Source organism: Pavona decussata, unplaced genomic scaffold (assembly GCF_977016875.1).
Source record: "Pavona decussata unplaced genomic scaffold, jaPavDecu1.1 SCAFFOLD_93, whole genome shotgun sequence".
Lineage (NCBI taxonomy): Eukaryota > Metazoa > Cnidaria > Anthozoa > Scleractinia > Agariciidae > Pavona > Pavona decussata.
Window position 1 is genome coordinate 280,932 of NW_028145510.1, and position 21,634 is coordinate 302,565.

The window sequence follows — 21,634 nt, forward strand, 5'->3', positions numbered from 1 at the left end:
ACTCAATAGCGTTAATATTCTTGCAGAAAAAACTGTGGTAATTCAACTTGAGAAGTTGACGATCATATGACTTACTGTGCGACGCGCCTTACCGTGGCCACCGAACAAACTTTTTTTTTTTTTACAAGTTAGCCATAAATTACAAAACGACATGTTTTCAACAATTCGTTGTTGCATCACTTGCCTGTTGGACTTTGCGCGGAGACGTGACCGTTAATCAAATTCGCGTATCCACGTGATTGGCTACTGAACTTGTAAAAAAAAGTTTGTTGGATTGCCACGGTAAGGCGCGTCGCACTGTAAGAACAATGGTCATTTGATGTAGTTCAATGATGCATAAGCAGTTGTGTCGGTAATTAAGTTTACAAGCGTCGCAAACACTATCTAGACTCCTATTTAATAAGCGAAAATCACTAAGTAGAATAAAAAATATTGTTATATCTCCCAACTCAAATTAGAAGAACGTGTCACGCGCCATGGGTCAAAACTCACTAAACTCCCTAGGAAAACAACTACTTTAACTTTAGACTTCCACGTGATCAGGTCGTGCACCAAGAATCCGCGGCAAAGAGGTATATAAGTAGCCCGCGTCAAGGAAATAATTTCTTTCTACACGCTTTCAAACAAGGACTGACTGAAGAAGAAATTCGACAGCTTCTTAGGGACATAAACTCGAAATCTACTGACAGAGCCATTCACAATGCCGTGAAAACGTTGAGAGACTCCTGCAAAGAGCAAACTTTGGACGACAGCTTTCAAGATGCAAGTCGTAAGGTGACGCCCGTATATATTTGTTCTATTTTTTAGTTGGGAGGTACAACAAAACACTTCGTCTCGGGGAAACAAAACTCGCTGTTTCCCGTGCGGCCAGTCATTAAGTGCTTTATGTCCTACTCTTGAACCCATTTAAACACACTACAAAAGAAAAAATGAAAATTATATTGCAGGCTTCAAAACAGTTTTCCACATAGTTTCCAAGGAATTTTCCCATATCGTTTCCACAAAATTTTTCCTCTTGGTAGAAAATGAGCTGGTATCCCCATAATGTGTAGGTGGTTTACAACCAATCCCTGGAGATCCAAAAACGACAACGGTATGGCAGCTACTGTGTTGGATGAAAAAACAAAAGGTTATGTCATCCAACATGGCTGCCACACCATCCTCGCACTTGTCCGCCATCTTGAATTTGGCTGCAGAGAAACTGATTGTTATAAAATGCGATCCAATGTTTTGGTCGATGACGTTTCGTGACGTAGAACAATTGCTTTCGTTTCGTGCAGAACTGGCATCCTCCTGAACCCGGTTGTTCGAAAGCCGCTTAACGCTAATCCACGATTAAAAGTTAACCAAGGTTTTCATCTCGCTCATTAAAAGTGGTTTTTGAAAGCTAATTTTAAGCTCAGGTTAAAGAAAAGCATGAGTCAAAACTAAGGGACAAAAATCTTTGGCAGAACCTTCAATGATTCAGGCATTAAAATTAGAATCAAAGTTCACGTTAATCCAGGATTAGTTTAATCGAGTTTTGAGCAACTGGGCCCTGAACTGACCATTGCGGTCTTTTGGATCTCTAGGGATTGCTTGCAAACCACCTATATGCTGTGTTATATTCTAATCACCCTGAAACGATTATAAAATATTTTGTTACTAATCTTAATTAACACAAACACAGCATCAGGAGCGGGCATCTCGCTTATTGATACAAGGATACAGCGAGCGTTACATCATAAAGAAAATACAGCGGTGGGTAAACCAAAAAATTCCAGCATGGTTGAAAAAGATGCCCCGAGCGGCTCTTCCATAACTTACAAAACGTTAAATAGCCAACTAGCCCTTAGGGATTCATCATACCTGCAAGCACGCCTAAAATACTCAGTCTACGGTTAACACGAATCATACATAATGAACATACTCTAGTGTAATTAGCAAAACGGTCCAAAATATATGTTCAATTTTATCCGTGGTTCAAATTTGATTTTCCATTGTCAGTTTCAAACTCATTATAACATAGCTCGCGTGCTTCCTCATCTCGGTAATTCCTATTGGAGTCATCATGGTATATTTCTTCGTGCGTCCATAAGATGACGTACGTGTGCAAAACAGACAAACTCGGGTTTCCATCGCTTGGTTTTAGTTTTTTTACAAACTATTTCAAAGAAGCAAAGTTTCATTGGCAATTTCAGATGGAACCTTCTCGTTCAGACCATACAATTGTGGCGTGTTTTCAACCAGCCAATAAGAACCTTTGTTTTTCTGTACAGCTCATGGTGAGAATTTTGTAATCAATCACAAATGAAACCCGTTTTCCGCACACTATTTTGTTGTCGCCATGTTATAAAAGAATTGGTTCATGCTTAGCGTGCTTACATCGAGTTATGGCTGCACTTGGGAAGTTGGGAGAGAACTCAAGAAGCTAGAGTTGTTCTCGGCGTAACCCTTACGCCTTTGTCGTGCTCTTCAAACTTCACGCGTGTATCCAACTCGCTATACACACGCTAAGCATGAACAATTTCTTAATTATCATGCATTACCATACCAAGAACAATGGAAAAAATTAATCAAAGGATAAAATTGAATCGCGACATATCCGGCAGTTGTGGATGATGAGGGATTTTTAGATTAACACAAAAACTAAACAAGGAAAAGTTCTTCAACGCACACTCCTTTAATTCATGCACTTCATATCCAGTGCCGGTGTCAAATCGTTTTGGGTGCGAAATAAACAAATGGAATTAAAGCTCAAATCAAAACGAATACGTTATGAATATTCCCGGTGAACATTCCGTTCGATTATATAATTGAATCGATTGTCCAGTTCATGCAGAAAGCGAATCACTCAAGCAGCGCAAACGAGCAAACTTTGAACACTGCATTGTTTTGACGGATTTGCCTCGTTTGCCTGCGAATAAAATCGCTCCATTTTCAAGTTAACGAACTTAAGAAGGACAAGAGTTAAAAATCCTCGCTGTTTCAATGGTTTCTACGATGCATTCCTCAAGTGTTGCAGTATTCTTTTGCTGTTTGCTTTCCCAGCGCTTTCCAGGAGTTGCATGTGGTAAGTTTTGTCAGGAGTAAAACTTTTGAAGTGATTTGATCATTTTGATCACTAACAGAGAACGTGCTCTCAAGCAACCGTCATTTAGAATTCGTCTCCTTGTTTGCATAACTTTTTTTTGCATGGGGGAAGTGAGTAATGCCTTAAGAGGAATTGAGTTACATGATTCGGATCTCCCTTTATCATTGATTACAGCAAATACAACAAGATTATGACCATGATCAGTGCAGTTCCTATCCCGGCCAGAATGAAACCAGCTAAGTTAGGAATGCTCAGGAATGCTTAAAGGAGTTGTTTTAATTTACATTCAGAGTGCTTCACAGCAAGGATACCTTGTAATACAGCTTTAAAGAGAGACAAGAGAAGTTTTTGCAATTTATTTTGGAACTGATCGAATTAGTTTAGTTCCTGTCATTGTTGAATTAAAAAGATTTTATCATGTGTTAAAACGGCAGTTGATGAGCCTCAATTTCAAATTTTCACCGCTGGTCTATTTATAGATTGTAAGTGAACAACAGTGACGAAGTATCACTTTTACTTATCTCCGAATATAGTTCGGTCTCCAAAATTCTGATGTCAGGCTTTTGTGGCAAGAAAAGCACAAATTCCTCTCTGAACGGCTTTGGAAGAGTTAATTAAACGTACTAATGATCGAAGACCTCTGAAAGCTATGATATGCCATGATTATTTAACTTATCGTAAGTTATCATGCCATAGTTGAAATGGGTAGCACTTTGGACTTTCGCTCAAACACGTGATCGGAAGTTCGATCGGAAGGTTGGTGTGTCGAGGCTGGCAGTAAAAGCTTCAATGACTTCAATCGACATTGTTCACTTCTACCAATGCTGGCCTACCTGTGATCAACTAGCTTCCCGTCCTAAAGTTGGAGTAGTAACGTTCTTAGTTACTTCTTGTATCTTTTTCAGTAAACACAAGGCTGAGAAAACACTGAGCTCGTTCAGTCTTTTGGATTGAACGTCCTACTTTTTTTACGTTCTTTTTCATGGTTCATTTATTTCACACTTTTTACACAACATTAACATAGAAAGTAAAGTATTACAACAGATAATTACAAGATAAAAATAAATACAGTACAAATTATAAAATGTGTGTGGTGGTCAAAGTAGCAAAGGCTTTCTAGTTGACCACCACCTAGTTGGCCGTGATCACAAATCTATAAAAAAAAGTGTTTGACCAATTTTGAGTCCCAGTTAACGGGCCTGCAACGGCGTTCAGAAACATATGTCGGGGAATATTGTCATGATAAAATTCGAGTATGTTCATTGTGTCAAAATATTTAGACAACAAATCACAAAAACTAAAAGTTGGAAAAAGTTGTATGTTGTCATCCCCTGGCAAAATTGATCTCATGATACTGATTGTAGAGATGTAAATGTTTACTTTTTATTTCTCTTACTTTATTTTCAGCAGCAGACGTTGGTGTGGTTGATTCCATTGCCATTGCTGCCTCCCTGGCACTAACAGCCTTTATAATGTTGTTTCTCGGGTACTTTTTGTGGCGAGCGCAATATAGGTCCGCTACAATGAGTGTTTCCAACGCTGAGATGGGACAGGTAAGCCCTGAAGCCTTTATGGCACCTTAGTCTTTATATAGCTACATTTAGACGGAAATTCGCCAACGAGAATTTTTATTTCTTGTTTTCACAGGACAATCTCGCTGTTTCTGCAAAGGAAGCCGAAAATGGAAACGCAGAAGCAATAGAAATGGCTGCCGCGCCGCCTCCACCAGTTACCCAGTGATTCACGTACATAGCGTACCTCGTTTTGTCTCAAAGGACCCTCACCTTATCCGTCCTGGGACTAAGCTCTTACTACCACTTCTATCGTTAGGCCAGTTTACACAAGCGATTTTTGTCGCAGTTTTTATTGTAGCACCCAAGTTGCAATTCTAAATCGCGTGGCAATTTCAGCGCAAGTTCGTTATCGTTACGCAGGGGCTTTGAATATGCCTGGAACTTGATGTAAATTTGCAGTATTACTCAGAAAACGTTTTTATGGTATCACGCTAAAATCGCAGCTAGTTTACACGTGCGATGTAAAGCCTATGAATGCTTATCTCGTCGTGAAAACGGCCTCGACGCAAGCATAAGCACAAACACAAGGATCAAAATCTTTCCATTTCTTGTGCTTGCGTCGCGTTCGTTTTCAGTTGACACTGATAAGCTCTTTTGCTTGTGCTTTCGCCTATACGCTTGCGTCGCTAGTGAAAACCAGGCTTAAAGTCACAGCCTTGCACGAGAAAAATTGCACTGAAGTTATAAACAGGCATTTATCAGCACGTATCAGCACGCAGTTTAGTTGAAAACTCTGTTCACGCGACGAATGTGTTTGAACCTCAGGAACTTTCAAACGCCGATAGTTTCTAGAGCATTTGCATGTAATAGATCAAAACCGAGTGTGAGTGTTTCATCAGGGGTTCCAAACACCGTAACCTGCGAGCAGAGGCCCTTCGATCTTCCTAGCCGAGTAAGTCGTTATCTGGGAAGATAAAAGGGCCTCTGCTCGCAGGGTACAAACACCGAGGAACAGATGAAATCAAGACGTCGAAGGCTGGGTGCTTTTACTGTTTCGAGGTGTTTGGAACCCCTGTTGAAACACGAAGCACGAGTTTTTTCATACGGCTTCTCAAACTTGAATGCAATGTGATTATCTTTTGTTGTATCTCGTGGTAGTACAAATCGTCGGAATTTAGTAGAAACTGTTTGATAATAAGAGTTCGCCTCAAAAGGGGTGAAGAATGTGCGATTGTTTATTTGACATTTGTAATTTGTAATTGAAATGAATACTTAGAAATATAGTATACGGTGGGTGACTTTTAAAAATTGTAGAACTTTTAAGAGAAGTTACGCAACGCCGAGTGATGGAGCTCGAGGAGGAAAGTTACGCCGCACCGTGGAGACGAAACATATACAGTCACAAGGAATTCAAGAATAGCACATATAATCGCAGACTGTTCATCATAGTGCGAGTCCTTGTTAAATTTCGTGATCTGTAGAAACTTTGTAAGTTAAGTCACGGTACACTGAATTCTTTATAGGCTAAGTTCATTATGAAGACTACAGGAAGTAAATATTATTTTCCTTTAATATAGCTTCCGATTTTTTCATTTTGGAGTTCATTTTCGGCTGCTGGCCTCGGGTTGCGGGAAATTTTACTTTTCCCAAACAAGAGAAGGATGAAACCCAGTAGAGGGTGACCTTTCCATCGAAGCGTATGATCAATATTTTGCATCTTGCAGGCTGCAGGTTTATTCAGTTTTCCGTGGCCTCCTAATTGCGGCCGGTTTATTTATAGGAAACTGATAAACGGTGATTGAGGTAATTAACTTTCTTGATAGAAGAACAGCTCTTCAACAATACAAGTCTGGTTTCACAATGAGTATTTCGAGCTCAAGTAGCTAGTTTTAGTGGTAGTGACCTATCACAAAAGCCGGCAAGTTTCCTAAACCACTTGGAACCTAAGATTTCCTATGACGCGCGAACAATCTACTTTAACTGATTTCCTTCAATATTGGATCAGTTCAGTAAATATTGCACAAGATTTGCTTCTGTCGCTGGCCAGAGGAGAATTATAGTCGATTTAATTTCTGAGATATTATAGACACATAAGATTATTAAATCAGTTACTCTTTTCTCCCGATTTTCCCGGGGCCTACAATCAGGTATGTAATGTGGCCCATTAAAATAAACATCAACTTTGTGTACGATATTATTACTGTGTCCTCCACTGAAAAGGCGACCAGTGAACCGGTTCAAATTGTCCACGATCCGATGACGCCACCTAGATTCCACAAGTGAAAGATTTGAATAATTACTCTCAACTTTTGTTCAGAACAACTTTACTGAACGGCAACCTTTCTACGATGCAATCAGCAAGTGCTGCTGTGCTCTTTTGCTTTGTGTTTCTTCAACGCCTTACAGGCATCGCTTGTGGTAAGTTTTTGTAAAGTTAAGCTTGTTATACAAACTGCTTGAACGGATCAGACCCGCTTCAGTTATCGTTAAGGGGTCTTTTCGCTGTTTGATTAACTTCGCAATGACATTGAAACTAGTCCGCGTAAAGACTACTGTTAATTATAAAATAGCTTACGACCTGCTTTGCACTCAAACTCAAGGAAAGCGCTCATAAACTCATTTTAATTTTCGTACCAAGCCGGGAGCCTCTCTCCGCAAACAGAAAGAAAGAATGAAAGAATTTTGGAAATCATTTTATTGTACCAAGGCTGTCCAAGAATCTATTTCGTAGAGATTTTGTAAGTGTTGCATGACTTTTATATCAGTTTTATTGATCTTCTGAAAGAAAACTGTTCGGTTATTCATGCAAATGCATATGAAGCTTTCCCTTGGCCTGAGGAAAAAAAATAGCCAGCATCACAACAGTGCAGGCAAACAAAGAATTTGTTTTGCGGCTATGGACATTGAATACATTTTTTTTTCGAATTTAGATCTCAGCTTACTTTTGCGAAATTTTAGCTTTCTTCAGAGAAAAAACCTACCACTACTATTGACAAAGGGTTTCGTTGCACTCAGCTCGCTGACTCGAGAACCATGAGTTCAACGGGAGGAAATATAATTGTTAGTTTTTGTCTTGCAACTTATCTACCGCCTAGACAACAACCCCCTGCTACAAGATACAACACAGTACTCAAAGTTATACAATGAACAGGGTAAACCTCGCGTTTTGGTTGGTCTAGAGTGTAGACTCACGATTGACGTCATCGAGTCAGTGTGACCGGCGCACGTGATCAGAGTCTAGAGTCCAGCCAAAGTGACTGGTCAACAAAGTTTTGCAAACTATTTTTGCGAGTAGCGGACCGTCAAACACAGACAAATTTTCGCAGGAAAGAGAAACTGTCCGATGAAAAATTGGACAAAGACCGTTGAGAGTGACCTCAACCAGGTTAAAACTGAGCTGAAACTTTGTTGTGACGTGACAAGAAAGGAAATATTTGTCCAAATAAGCTTATGTCGCTGATAGAGATTCGGTAATAATCGATCATTAATCAGTGTGTCTGTGAAGCGAGTGACATGCTGTAATATGTTTGAGTCAGAAATTCCTTCTGGAATAAAGGTTAGTTTTGAAAATATTGTCAGTTAATGAAATTCTTTTGGATTATGCTCCGCTAATTTAGAGGATCACAACTTCGTGTGTGCATAAAGTGGTCTAAAAGTTTGCTTGATCTCGAAACTTTTGATTCGGCTCAGTCAACGCGGTGCTCGCTCACGAAATATGGTCAAAAATCTTGTTTATTGTATAAAACAAATACTAATTAGACTTCATTTTGCCGTGGGTTTGTACTCTGATAACCCACAGAGGACGTCAAAAGATGAGAACATCAGTCACACTTCTCGCCTGCGGCTCGCAGCGTACTTCTTTGCTCTCACCACGTTTTGACGTCATCAGTACAGACACGACAGAATGAAATCTATTTGTTAAGGAAATTACGACGTCTGTTTTGGGTGGAACTTTGCTGTTTTAAATTTGCCTTTTCACGTCTTCCAAGTGAGGCTGTTATACAGGTTTTAAATCTAGCCTGCACTTTGCTTTTTGCTTCCATAGGCATTTCGGCTATGTCTCATTGGTCTTCGTGTCAAATTCCCTTATAAATAGTTAGAGACAAAAAGGTGTCTTGGAAAATACAATTCTGTCCAGAGTGAGGCTGTTATAGAGGGGGTTTTTTGTAATCTATCCTTCATCTTGCTTTTCGTTTCAGTAGGCATTTCGGCTAAGTGTCGTTGGTCTTTGCGTTAAGTTCTCTTATAGATAGTTAGAGACAAAATGGTGTCCTGAAAAATACAATTATGTCCAGACTCGTACCCAGTCGCTATTTACGTGTTTTGTGGGGCCGGTGAGAAGATTAAGAGTGCCTGACTGTAACTTTCGAGAATCGCTGGCCAAGCTTGAAAAATCGAAACTCCTGATAATTTGCCTGAAGTTTACTTTTGGGGAACTATCTTCGAAAATATTATTTGAATGTTCTGGAAATTTTTAGTTTTCGAGAATTTTGGAGAAAACCAAATAACGGGTTTTGCCTCATTAATTATGCAAAAATCTCACTCAAAATTAGCCAAGTTCAATACGCTTGTGTTGAAGCAGTACGCAACGCTAGAAAGCGAAGTCGGTTTTGAATAAGAGCATAACTCACCTACTTTCTATCAATGGGACCTATGTAAACTTTTGTAGAACTTTGGAGGGCTTTATGGCTCTTTGAAAAATTGACATTTTGAGGACTTCGCGATGAGGCGAAAATTGAGTAAGTTTGAAGGTTTAAAATGCATCTTGGTATGTCAGGTATCGACTCGAGAGGAACATTGTGATAAAGCTTGGGTCTTCGTCTTTAATAATACGAAATAAAAAATCTGGGCAATCAATGCACGCGCTGACGAAAACCAAAGTTAGCGAGGCTTCGTTAACAAATTTGCATAATTCGCAACTGTTGAGAAAATGCTATGTTGTGGCGACTCGGTGAAAACATTGACCCAGGCTATCTTCAAATGGTTATTTTACCCCACATTGCATTTGTCTGTTTCTCTTTCTTGTTTAATAACGTCGTAGAAAAGGTCTGGAAAAAAAATGCATGATCGGAAAAGAAAATATTCGTCAAATTCTGGTGGGAAATTTGCATAATGCAAATCTTCCAATAAACCTTTCTGCAAAGGAATCTGATTGGGAAGGTTTCGTTAAGAGACCATTTGACCGAAACACCCCACATATAAGGAGTCAAAACAACGTTTAATAATTCGATTTTAACCAATTATTGTCGAATCTTAACCTTTAAGGACGGTGCCTACTATTGTTACTGCGCATACGTTCTGCGCATCTCGAGATACTCGGGTTTCCTATGATTGTTGCCCACTAATACAGGAATATTTTTGCGCGGTTTAAAACTATACGGAGAAAGCAGAACTTAGCAAGTACTTTTGGTATCTCAAAAGAAAATTGGAGGTAACCATACATTTTTCAGAGATAATTCAGCTTCAATTTAGGAAAAAATCCCATACATTGCTTTATATTTTGGCGCTTTTTAGAGATATTAGTGCTTAATTATCTTTGAAAAATGCCTGGTTACCCCCAATTTTCTTTTTGGATTTCAATAGCCCTTTCTAAGATCTGCTTTTCTCGCATAGTCATAAACCGCACCAAAATATTTCGGTATTAGTAGGCACCGTCCTTAAGGTGGCTTACTACAGTTTTAATGGAGTATAAGGGCACAACTTTTAACTCTTTTAAAAAAGGTTCCAAGCTGTTTTTCCCTTCACTATTTACTGTTTGCTTAAGTCTTTTACGATTCTATGTGAAATTTGAACAATTAAACGTCAACAAATAGCCAAAATGAGCGACCGAGTATCCAATGAGAGACTGGGCACTAGTAGGTTAAGTCACGTTTTTCTCAAATTCTACCCGTATGACCCCACCTGAAAATTTCAGGAATAAGAAATTGGGTCTGATTTAACATTCATGCAAAGTAAGATAAAAATCTGTGAGACAGTTTTTGTGCAAACTAAGAGAATGTGAAATCAAAAATAGCTCAAAATCTGTCTTACAGATTTTTCAAAAATTTTGGCTCCAAACGTGATTCACCTGAACAAATCAACCGTGAAAATTTCATCATAAGTTGTACGGTAAGTTTTCGAGCAATCCTCGATCAAAGACAGGTTTTTACAACCTCGGACGAGAATTGAATTGCGCATGCCCTTTATTTAAGCGCGCGCTCATGTAACGCCATGTATCGCGTGCGAGAAAGGTACCGTAAATTAGAGCTCTTTTACCGAATGTTTATCAAACTTTTTTGCCATATTTTTTTGGCCCTAGGCTTGATTACATGTTTGAACGGAGTTTTGAAGCTATCGCAACATACACCAAAGAGATTTGACGCCTTTCAAGTGCTGAAGTGGTTTTTGTTAATTCTTGAGGTTACTTGCGTCATATTTGCACGCGCGACAAATACTGACGTGTGGCAGGCTATCATAGCGCGCGCTACTAAGTCTCGCAAAAACTGCAGTAAGCCACCTTAAATTAATAGTGCCAAACTGATACTCGCTATTGCGTTACCTGCGTCACGTCAGTAGCTGTCGATAAGTCTTGGAATATAATGCCCACAAACCAACTTGTGCCGCGAAATTGCCAATTACAACAACTGGAAAAAAGACCTTTATTTACTGGCATATGAGTGGTTTTGATAAAAATAAAACGTTCACATGACACTTGAATCACGTTTAAAAGGTACATGCTTGTCAAATGAGATTCGAAAGTTGGACACAGGGTCGGTCAAAGTGAATATTTTTAATTAAATCAAGTTTGTTTACTGGAATGCGTGCTTTTTCAAATAGCTAGTCCAACCTTCTTCAGTGGCCTTCCAAATAACGATCACCCAGAATTGGGTCAGTCAAAAAAACTCTCAATTCGTGTTGTTTGATACTGTACCTTCGCAAGTGACTGAAAAACAATGTCAGCTGGCACGCCATATTTTAACGTAATTACTGGTATGAGATATCACACATGCACGGATACACGCTTCAAAAAAACCTGTGTGCTAATTTCCGTTTAACAAAATAATAACCTACCTACAGTCTACATTGGCTGTAGGGCATGCATTTATCTTTGTCGAATGTCAACAACAGAAACAAGGGTATCTCAGTGACACTGTATACACGCAATGTCTACTGCATACATCACAGGTAGCCGAAGCTCTATGACCTTTGTTTGACCTTTTTTGTGATGTCACGATGAGTGTTACGCAATGGCGTAAATTATAAGGGTTTGTATGGTAATTTACGAATGTGTTTTGGAGTCGAAAGTAAAGGGCATGAATTGAACAAAAATTGCTTACCTTGTCTCCTTGATCTCTTGCCAGTGTTTGTACGCCATATTTTGGCCATTTTAGTACGATTCCAGTGGGTATTTAGAGGTTTGCTGATCATTTTCCTCGCTCTATATCCTGCTATATATGTCCCCAAAAGGTTGGTCACTTCAGTAGCAATAGTTTTCGTTGCAACGTCAACAATGAGGTCAGTATAAAGTCTGAGTCGCGGACAAAGGACTGCGGACCACGAACTGGGCAAAAAAGCGAAACTAAAGTAAGCGGGGGACTTCGGACTACGGACTGGGTATAAAGGAGAACTGAAGTCTGAAAATCATATCTTTCTTGTATTCATTCTCAGTAAGTTTAATATGTATCAAATCAAGTTTCGGTAGCTTTTTTTGTCCCTTTATTGTTTTTTTTTTTTTTTTTTTAGAAACAAAACAAGGACTTGGAATAAACTAGAGAGGATCGACAGTGCAAACATAAAATCTTGCTTTATCTCAGCGAAACAGCTAGATTTTTAATTCGCGCTGAAGAGAGCCGTCGTTTTAAGCATTCATCTCAGGGTTCGCTATCGTGAAAACTGGCGTGATTAATTTCGCAAAAGGATGTTTGATGATCATGATCGTGATCAGCCAATGAGCCCACGTGCACAATCATCTAGATGTCGTACATAGACATGTATGCAGTAGACATTTCGTGTATACAGTGTCACTGAGATACCCGTGTTTCTGTTGTTGACATTCGACAAAGATAAATTCATGCCTTACAGCCAATGTAAACTGTAGGGCGTGCAGTCAGTCCATAGTCCGTAGTCCATAGTCCCCTTATCCTAATACGAACTTTATGCCCACCACGTGGTCCGCAGTTCTTCGTCTGCGACTCGTGTTTTATAATGACGGCGTTGTTAACGTTGCAATATATTTCAAAGAACACTATTTCTACCAAAGAGACCACGATTTTGGGGATATATATCTATAGTGGGATATCGTATAGAGAGAGGAAAATTTTCAGGAAACCTTTAAAAACCAACTGGAATCGTACTAAAATGGCCAAAATATGGCGCACAAACACTGGCAAGAGATCAAGGAGACAAGGTAAGCAATTTTTGTTCAATTCATGCCCTTTACTTTCGACTCCAAAACACATTCGTAAATTACCATACAAACCCTTATAATTTACGCCATTGCGTAACACTCATCGTGACATCAAAATATAAAGGTCAAACAAAGGTCATAGAGCTTCGGCTACCTGTGATGTATGCAGTAGACATTGCGTGTATACAGTGTCACTGAGATACCCGTGTTTCTGTTATTGACATTCGACAAAGATAAATGCTTGCCCTACAGCCAATGTGGACTGTAGGTAGGTTATTATTTTGTTGAACGGAAATTGGCACACAGGTTTTTTGAAGCGTGTATCCGTGCATGTGTGATATTTCATACCAGTAATTACGTTAAAATATGGCGTGCCAGCTGACATTGTTTTTCAGTCACTTGCGAAGGTACAGTATCAAACAACACGAATTGAGAGTTTTTTTGAATGACCCAATTCTGGGTGATCGTTATTTGGAAGGCCACTGAAGAAGATTGGACTAGCTATTTGAAAAAGCACGCATTCCAGTAAACAAACTTGATTTAATTAAAAATATTCACTTTGACCGACCTTCGCATCTCATTTGACAAGCATGTACCTTTTAAACGTGATTCAAGTGTCATGTGAACGTTTTATTTTTATCAAAACCACTCATATGCCAGTAAATAAAGGTCTTTTTTCCAGTTGTTGTAATTGGCAATTTCGCAGCACAAGTTGGTTTGTGGGCATTATATTCCAAGACTTATCGTCAGCTACTGGCGTGACGCAGGTAACGCAATAGCGAGTATCATTTACAATTAATTTAAAGGTTAAGATTCGACAATAATTGGTTAAAATCGAATTATTAAACGTTGTTTTGACTCCTTATATGTGGGGTGTTTCGGTCAAATGGTCTCTTAACGAAACCTTCCCAATCAGATTCCTTTGCAGAATGATTTATTGGAAGATTTGCATTATGCAAATTTCCCACCAGAATTTGACGAATATTTTCTTTTCCGATCACGCATTTTTTTTTCCAGACCTTTTCTACGACGTTATTAAACAAGAAAGAGAAACAGACAAATGCAATGTGGGGTAAAATAACCATTTGAAGATAGCCTGGGTCAATGTTTTCACCGAGTCGCCACAACATAGCATTTTCTCAACAGTTGCGAATTATGCAAATTTGTTAACGAAGCCTCGCTAACTTTGGTTTTCGTCAGCGCGTGCATTGATTGCCCAGATTTTTTATTTCGTTTTATTAAAGACGAAGACCCAAGCTTTATCACAATGTTCCTCTCGAGTCGATACCTGACATACCAAGATGCATTTTAAACCTTCAAACTTACTCAATTTTCGTCTCATCGCGAAGTCCTCAAAATGTCAATTTTTCAAAGAGCCATAAAGCCCTCCAAAGTTCTACAAAAGTTTACATAGGTCCCATTGATAGAAAGTAGGTGAGTTATGCTCTTATTCAAAACCGACTTCGCTTTCTAGCGTTGCGTACTGTTTCAACACAAGCGTATTGACCTTGGCTAATTTTGAGTGAGATTTTTGCATAATTAATGAGGCAAAACCCGTTATTTGGTTTTCTCCAAAATTCTCGAAAACTAAAAATTTCCAGAACATTCAAATAATATTTTCGAAGATAGTTCCCCGAAAGTAAACTTCAGGCAAATTATCAGGAGTTTCGATTTTTCAAGCTTGGCCAGCGATTCTCGAAAGTTACAGTCAGGCACTCTTAAATACGAGGATGGATAGAGGCACGCGGGGTGTCATGGGAAGAGGCGAAGGAAAAATAGCGACCGGCAGATTTCGATCCAATATGGCGTTCGTCCGAAGAGTGATTTCTTTTTTGTTGGCTTGTACTGTCGTGCTGCCGTAATGGTTTCTTTGCGGGAATATTCGCGGGAAGACGAAATATGACTGTGACACTAACCTTCGATCCACAATTCACTGAAAGAACTGTCCAAATCACCGACATCGTCTTCCCGCGAATGTTCCCGCGAAAAAGCCATTATGACAGCACGACATTACAAGCCAACAAAAAAGAAATCACACACTGGACGAACGCTTAAGGTCGTTAAATACCAAACTAGAACCTGCGGTGAATTTTGACGGCAAGAAATGTCTAAAATTACTCCGTTTTCTTGAAAAAGAGCACTGCACGGTTCCACGCACAATTGCACGGATCTGTCAAACGAAATCTGCCAGTCATTATTTTTCCTTCACCTCTTCCCATGATACCCCGCGCGCCTCAATCCATCCTCGTATCCAATCTTCTCAGCCCACAAAACACGTAAATAGCGACTGGATACGAGTCTGAATTCTGTCGCCAGCTTCTGAGCCTTGCTAGAGCATTCATAGATCAAAGGAAGGCTATTTATGAGTCATTTCGCTTGTCAGAAAGAATTTAGAATTGATACCATCCATCTAAGATTTTAAAAGAAATATAAAGGGACAAATTAAAGCAGAACAAAATACAGTGAGCATGTTCCGAATCATCTCCCTTCAGTGCAGACTTTTAACTGACTGTACAACTCAAGGTGCATGGTTTGGAAACTTGAATTTATCATGTTTGTTGTTAAAGCCTTTATTACACCCATTTTGAAATCACTGGTGATCCTTGCAATCTGATTGGTTTTCAACAGTGCGGATTTGTTCACGAATCGCACCATTTTTCCCTCTAAATCGCATCCTTTTTTTAGCCTTTGAAAATGAATATGAAATAATAACAACCAATCAAATTTCATGGCTTACCTGCTATAGCTAATCAGATTGCAGAAAAATAAAGGGCAAAAAAAGTCATTTTGGGGGGAATTTTGCAATTTCTGTTCTCCAAATTTCCCCTTTTCCAAAAATTTATTAATATTGAAAAAAAAAAAAACAGCATAAATTTCAAGATGGGTGTAATAAAGTGGTAATTGAACTTCGTGTCGTGCAATTTCTTGAAATCATACGCGTGATTTCAAAATCGAACGAGCGCACAGCGCGAGTTCGATTTGAAATCACAAGTATGATTTCAGATAATAATGGTAATTGAACTGAGTGGAGTGCAATTTGGTCTGAAATCATACGCGTGATTTCAAAATCGAACAAGAAATTTATAGGTAAAGCCTTTAAGTTCTACGGCATTTGTTCTGCCTACCAGCCTGCTATGAATATCTAGATAAGAGCAATTGATTTCCCATGAGTTTGATACTTTATCAAACTCTACAGTAATGAGTAAAGTCTAAGCAACAACCGTGGACGATAATCCTACTGGTATACGTTGGATCAATTGTTGATCTGATCGGCTTAACAAATATAAATGATACAAGAAGCAGAGACCGATACAACGTGAAATTACGTTTTAAAGGTTACAGTAATGAATGCCCTTGATCCGGATACACCTGACTGATTTGGTTGGAGACTTGTAAATTATATAGGTAATAGTGAGTTTAAGAATTGCAACAGTCTGAAAGTCTGTTTCCAAAACAGTCCCCCCAAGGACTTTGCTAGTTCATCATCTTTTAAAAATAGGTACTCATCGCATACATGTGTGTAATGCTGCGCACGCGCTGTGGACCTGTTTGTTTATAGACACTCACTCACTCACTCACTCACTCACTCACTCACTCACTCACTCTTACATGCCTGATGACATAGTGGGCAGAGCACTATACAGTGCACTACCCACAAAAATGTTCTCAACTCTTCTAGGCAAGGTTTTCAGATCCGACTTGCCCTGTTGTCGGTCTGTCGTTCCTTGCGTGTCCTTGCCGTAGGCGTCGTATGTTTTTTCTTTCTCTCTGGTTTTGATGTTTGTTTGTTTGTTTGTTTGTTTTTGTAATTTACTCAATAAAGCTTAAATATAAACAAATATCTGAAAGTCGACTGAACAAAAATTAAACGGTCCATTTTTTTTAAAAGTGAGATTTATTCAGCTTGTTTGTTTGTTGGTCAGCGAATTATTCATTTTACTCTTCTCCGCAGGGAATCTGGGTGCCACTGATTACATTGCCATCAGTGTTTCGTTGACATTATCAGTACTCATACTGTCATTTATTGGTTACTTTTTGTGGCGAGCGCAACATGGCTCCACGATGCATGTTGACCAGGAAATGGGACAAGTGAGTGTTCTATTCCACTGCAATATACACTCGATTGCAAAAACGTTGACACCTAAAAAGCATAAACCGTGAACGATGAGACCCAGGCTTTCCTTAAGTGTCCAAGTTGGCCAACAAGGGCCAATTTTTAAACACTAGCCACAAATCTGTTGGGTCTCATCGTTCATGGTTTATGTTTTTTAGGTGTTAACGTTTTTCAATCGAGTGTATACATGTAAAAGTATTTAGTAAACATTTACAGCTTTGATAGAAACATATCTTTTATGCTGCTAACAGGTTTAGATACAAGCTTTGGGCGGCGAGTAAGCAAACGTTTCGTTCCCATATCGTCTTAGTCGCTTTCTGTGGAGATGTATGGAATCATAAGCCTAAGTAATTCGTGGTGTTCTTGGTACCTTTTGACACTAGAGACGCACTATCCGTTTGCCATGCATGCATGAACCTTATTCCTTACCTTGTTATGCGTCTCTTAGCTTGTCTATCTAACAATTAGATTATTCGCTCTCGATTTCTATCGCGTGATGGTTGATGAGGGCGAAGCCCGAATCAAATAACACGCGATAGAAATCGAGAGCGAATAATCTAATTGTTTTAGTATTATGTCCTCTTCACAGACACTTTCAACGCGAAGAAGCGGTCGCCATTTTGTCGACAACCACACATGCACTGTTAGTCTACTGTTAGGCTACTAACTTTATTAACTATCTACAACAGATTAGATGGTGAGTAGCGTAGCCAATAACAGAACAGCATTCGTGATAGAACGCTAGTAGATTTATACTCAATGAATATCATTTATTATCGTTATACCATGCCCAGGAAACAGCGACCATTAAACCGTATTCTGTTTCTAGCTTTTCTTGCAAAAGAAAATCAGAAAGCACAGAAAGGTCTGCCAATATTTATGAGAGGTTACATAAGAGAGGTTACTTTTTAACAAAACAATTATTTCACTGGTACTTGTTGGATCTATCATCTCATATCCAACGCTCGTGGAATGATTAGCAATTAGGTAGAGAGTTATTTTCTGAACTTACGGCTCTACTGTGTAGTAGCTAAGGATACTTTTTACCGCGTCTTTTTCAGGATAATCCTGCTGTTGCTGTATACAGAAATGAGAAAGTACAAGGAGTAAGCATGTCATCATTTCTTTCGACGAACCAAGAACAGAATAATATACAGTACAAATGGGTGACCTACTGTTAAAGAAACGGAAGAGACCGTCGAGCTTCACGTTTGAAAATCTTGCACCAACGTTTCAGTGTTTTGACAGCTACTGGTAAACACCGTAGAATCAAATTTGGTCGTGGCAGCTGACGTTACAATTAGCGTTACTGTGTAGTCGGTAAATATTTTTGGGATAGGCATTATGGACTGAACCAAGCCAATGCTTGATGAAAGCATGCATTTCGGCTTTAATTGCTTCAAAATTGCATTAAAATGCAAGCGGCACATGAAGCACGCATGCTCACGACATCAAACTTATGTTCATCATCGTATTATCCAATTTTCGTTTCGTTTTATCTTCTCCATTTATCAAGAGCATTAAGCATAACCTGTTCCTTTTAGCTCAAGTACAGATTCTGTACTCAGCATACTTGATCGCTTAAAACCACAAAATGTGGAATCAGATTTCTAATCAGTGTGGAATCGTTTAGAGACCACTCAAATAAGTCACAGACTTGTAAAAAACCATCTATTTTTTTAGTATTACTGGTTTGATTACATATTGTATATATTGTATCACTTGTTAACCTGTATCAAATGTAAATAATGAAAATAAACCATTTACGGTAAAAGTGGTTTCCGTGGGCTTAAATTTGATGTCAATTGAGTCGTTGAGTAAAGATTCTTGTACACAAAGTAAAATAGTGGAAAATGAAGAAATGTAGAAAATATGCAAATGAACGTTTCCCGTGTTTGCACGGTTTTCTCACGCTTCGCCGATCCCTAGAACCATGCGCGCTGTGTACGTATAAGGAGAAGGAAGAGGATGTTTTTCAGTCTATTTATCATGGAGCCTTTGCAAGAGGCACTTTGCAATGGCAAAATCATAAAAATATCAGCTATGCGGGCCAGTGATAAAACATATATTGCAGTACATGTCTGAAGTCATAAGAGCAAACACATGATTCTGTTCTACGTAAACATGTGTCTTGGGTTACAATACTTTTCGATAGACGTTCACAAATGCTACTTTTTGACATGAAGATCAACATAACTGTAACATCTTTACGAGCCCTGTGACGTTGTAACTTGTTATCTTTTCATGCCACTGCGCATGACTCCATGGCCAGATGAAGGTCTATTTAAAGATTAAGTAACGATTCATTTGGTCCAATCTTCATCTCGTCGGTTGTCATGATAAAATTCGAGTATGTTCATATGTGTCAAAACATTTCAAGACAACAAATCACAAAAAGTTGGAAAAAGTTGTACGTTGTCATCCCCTAGCAAAATTGATCTCATAACACTGAGTTTAGAGATGAAAATGTTTACTACTTATTTCTCTTACTTTATTTTCAGCAGCAGATGTTGGTGTGGTTGATTCCATTGCTATGGCTGCCTCTCTGGCACTAACAGCCTTTATAATGTTGTTTCTCGGGTACTTTTTGTGGCGAGCGCAATATAGGTCCGCTTCAATGAGTGTTTCCAACGCTGAGATGGGACAGGTAAGCCTTGAAGCCTTTATGACAGCTTAGTCTTTTTATAGCTACATTTAGACGGAAATTCGCCAACGAGAATTTTGTTTTTACAGGACAATCTCGCTGTTTCTGCAAAGGAAGCCGAAAATGGAAATGTAGAAGCAATAGAAATGGCTGCGCCGCCTCCACCAGTTACCCAGTGATTCACGTACATAGCGTACCTCGTTTTGTCTCAAAGGACCCTCACTTTATCTGTCCTGGGACTAAGCTCTTACTACCACTTCTATCGTTAGACCAGTTTACACAAGCGATTTTTGTCGCAATGTTTATTGTAGCACCCAAGTTGCAATTCTAAATCGAGTGGCAATTTCAGCGCAAGTTCGTTATCGTTACGCAGGGACTTTGAACATGCCTGGAACTTGATGTAAATTTGCAGTCTTACTCAGAAAACGTTTTGTGGTATCACGCTAAAATCGCAGCTAGTTTACACGTGCGATGTAAAGTCTATGAATGTTTATTTGGCCGTGACGCAAGCATAGGCACAAGCACAAGGATCAAAATATTTCCATTTCTTGTGCTTGCGTCGCGTTCGTTTTCACTTGACACTGATGAAGCTCTTATTCTTGTGCTTGCGCCTATACTTGCGTCGCTAGTGAAAACCAGGCTTAAAGTCACAGCCTTGCACGAGAAAAATTGCACTGAAGTTATAAACAGGCATTTATGAGTATCAGCACGCAGTTTAGTTGAAAACTCTGTTCACGCGACGAATGTGTTTGAACCTCAGGAACTTTCAAACGCCGATAGTTTCTAGAGCATTTGCATGTAATAGATCAAATAAAAACCAAGTGTGAGTGTTTCATCAGGGGTTCCAAACACCGTACCCTGCGAGCAGAGGCCCTTCGATCTTCCAAGATAAGTCATTATCTAGGAAGATGGAAGGGCCTCTGCTCGCAGGGTACAAACACCGAGGAACAAATGAAATCACGACGTCGAAAGTTGAGTGCTTTTATTGTTTCGAGGTGTTTGGAACCCCTGTTGAAACACGAAGCACTGACGAATTTTTCATACGGCTTCTCAAACCGTTGACTGATGCAATGTGATTATCTTTTGTTGTATCTCGTGGTAGTGCAAATCGTCGGAATTTAGTAGAAATGTTTGACAACAAGAGTTCGGTCAGAAGGTGTGGAGAATGGTGATTGTTTGTTTGCCATATTGGTAATTTGCAAATGAGATGAATATCGAGTACACGGTGGGTGAGTTTTAGAAACTTGTAGAAGTTTTATAAGAGAAGTTACGTAACGCCGAGTGATGGAGCTCTAGGAGGAAGGTCACGCCGCACCGTGGAGACGAAACATATACAGTCACAAGGAATTCAAGAATGGCACATATAATCGCAGACTCTTCATCATAGTACGAGTCCTTGTTAAATTTCGTGATCTGTAGAAACTTTGTAAGTTAAGTCACGGTACACTGAACTTTTTGTAAGCTAAGTTCAGTATGACGACTACAGGAAGTAAATATTATTTTCCTTTAATATAGCTTCCGATTTTTTCGAGTTCATTTTTGACTCGTAACCTCGGGTTGCGGGAAATTTTACTTAGCCCAGACAAGAGTAAGATGAAACCCAGTAGAGTGTGACCTTTCCATCAAAGCGTGTGATCGATTTGCATCTTGTAGGCTGCAGGTTTTTTTTAGTTTTTCGTGACCTCCCATGTGTTACGGGCGTGAACACTATCAATTACGGCCGGTTTTTTTAGGAAACTGAAAAAAGGTGACTGAGGTAATTAACTTTCTTGTTCAGGAACAGCTCTTCAACAATACTAGTCTGGTTTCACAATGAGTATTTCGAGCTCAAGTAGCTAGTTTTTCCTTGAGAGAGGCACGGCACAAGCGAGGAATTTGGGACAAAAGGGCACAAAATTACTGA

General features: G+C 39.2%; 2 protein-coding genes and 1 long non-coding RNA gene across 4 annotated transcripts; 2 read left to right on the plus strand and 1 right to left on the minus strand.

Moving 5' to 3' along the window:
• Nucleotides 1-817: 817 nt before the first annotated feature.
• Nucleotides 818-6,159, plus strand: LOC146473428 (uncharacterized). Of its 2 annotated transcripts, none has more exons than XM_085118103.1 (3): nt 818-3,052; nt 4,481-4,626; nt 4,721-6,159. In XM_085118103.1, the coding sequence occupies exons 1-3, from the start codon at nt 2,971-2,973 to the stop codon at nt 4,811-4,813; spliced, it is 321 nt and encodes a 106-aa protein (XP_084974229.1). In that variant the 5' UTR covers nt 818-2,970; the 3' UTR covers nt 4,814-6,159. The 2 variants fall into 2 exon arrangements, with proteins under 2 accessions (XP_084974229.1, XP_084974228.1); XM_085118102.1 differs by having other exon boundaries at nt 819-3,052; nt 4,484-4,626.
• On the minus strand, nt 5,144-20,477 carry LOC146473429 (uncharacterized). Its single transcript, XR_014866351.1, has 2 exons — nt 20,343-20,477; nt 5,144-5,257 (listed from the first exon to the last, which is right to left on the minus strand). It is a non-coding gene; the product is annotated as an uncharacterized LOC146473429 (long non-coding RNA).
• Nucleotides 6,301-18,835, plus strand: LOC146473430 (uncharacterized). The gene is made up of 3 exons (XM_085118099.1): nt 6,301-7,005; nt 16,926-17,062; nt 18,149-18,835. The coding sequence occupies exons 1-3, from the start codon at nt 6,936-6,938 to the stop codon at nt 18,266-18,268; spliced, it is 327 nt and encodes a 108-aa protein (XP_084974225.1). The 5' UTR covers nt 6,301-6,935; the 3' UTR covers nt 18,269-18,835.
• Nucleotides 20,478-21,634: the final 1,157 nt, after the last annotated feature.

Excerpts from the sequence above, each read along its gene's own strand:
- LOC146473428 (XM_085118103.1), top strand. The coding sequence starts at position 2,971 with ATGGTTTCTACGATGCATTCCTCAAGTGTTGCAGTATTCTTTTGCTGT. Across the intron at positions 3,053-4,480 it reads CTTTCCAGGAGTTGCATGTG|CAGCAGACGTTGGTGTGGTT; the intron begins GTAAGTTTTGTC and ends CTTTATTTTCAG. Across the intron at positions 4,627-4,720 it reads CCAACGCTGAGATGGGACAG|GACAATCTCGCTGTTTCTGC; the intron begins GTAAGCCCTGAA and ends TTGTTTTCACAG.
- LOC146473430 (XM_085118099.1), top strand. The coding sequence starts at position 6,936 with ATGCAATCAGCAAGTGCTGCTGTGCTCTTTTGCTTTGTGTTTCTTCAA. Across the intron at positions 7,006-16,925 it reads CCTTACAGGCATCGCTTGTG|GGAATCTGGGTGCCACTGAT; the intron begins GTAAGTTTTTGT and ends TCTTCTCCGCAG. Across the intron at positions 17,063-18,148 it reads TTGACCAGGAAATGGGACAA|GATAATCCTGCTGTTGCTGT; the intron begins GTGAGTGTTCTA and ends CGTCTTTTTCAG.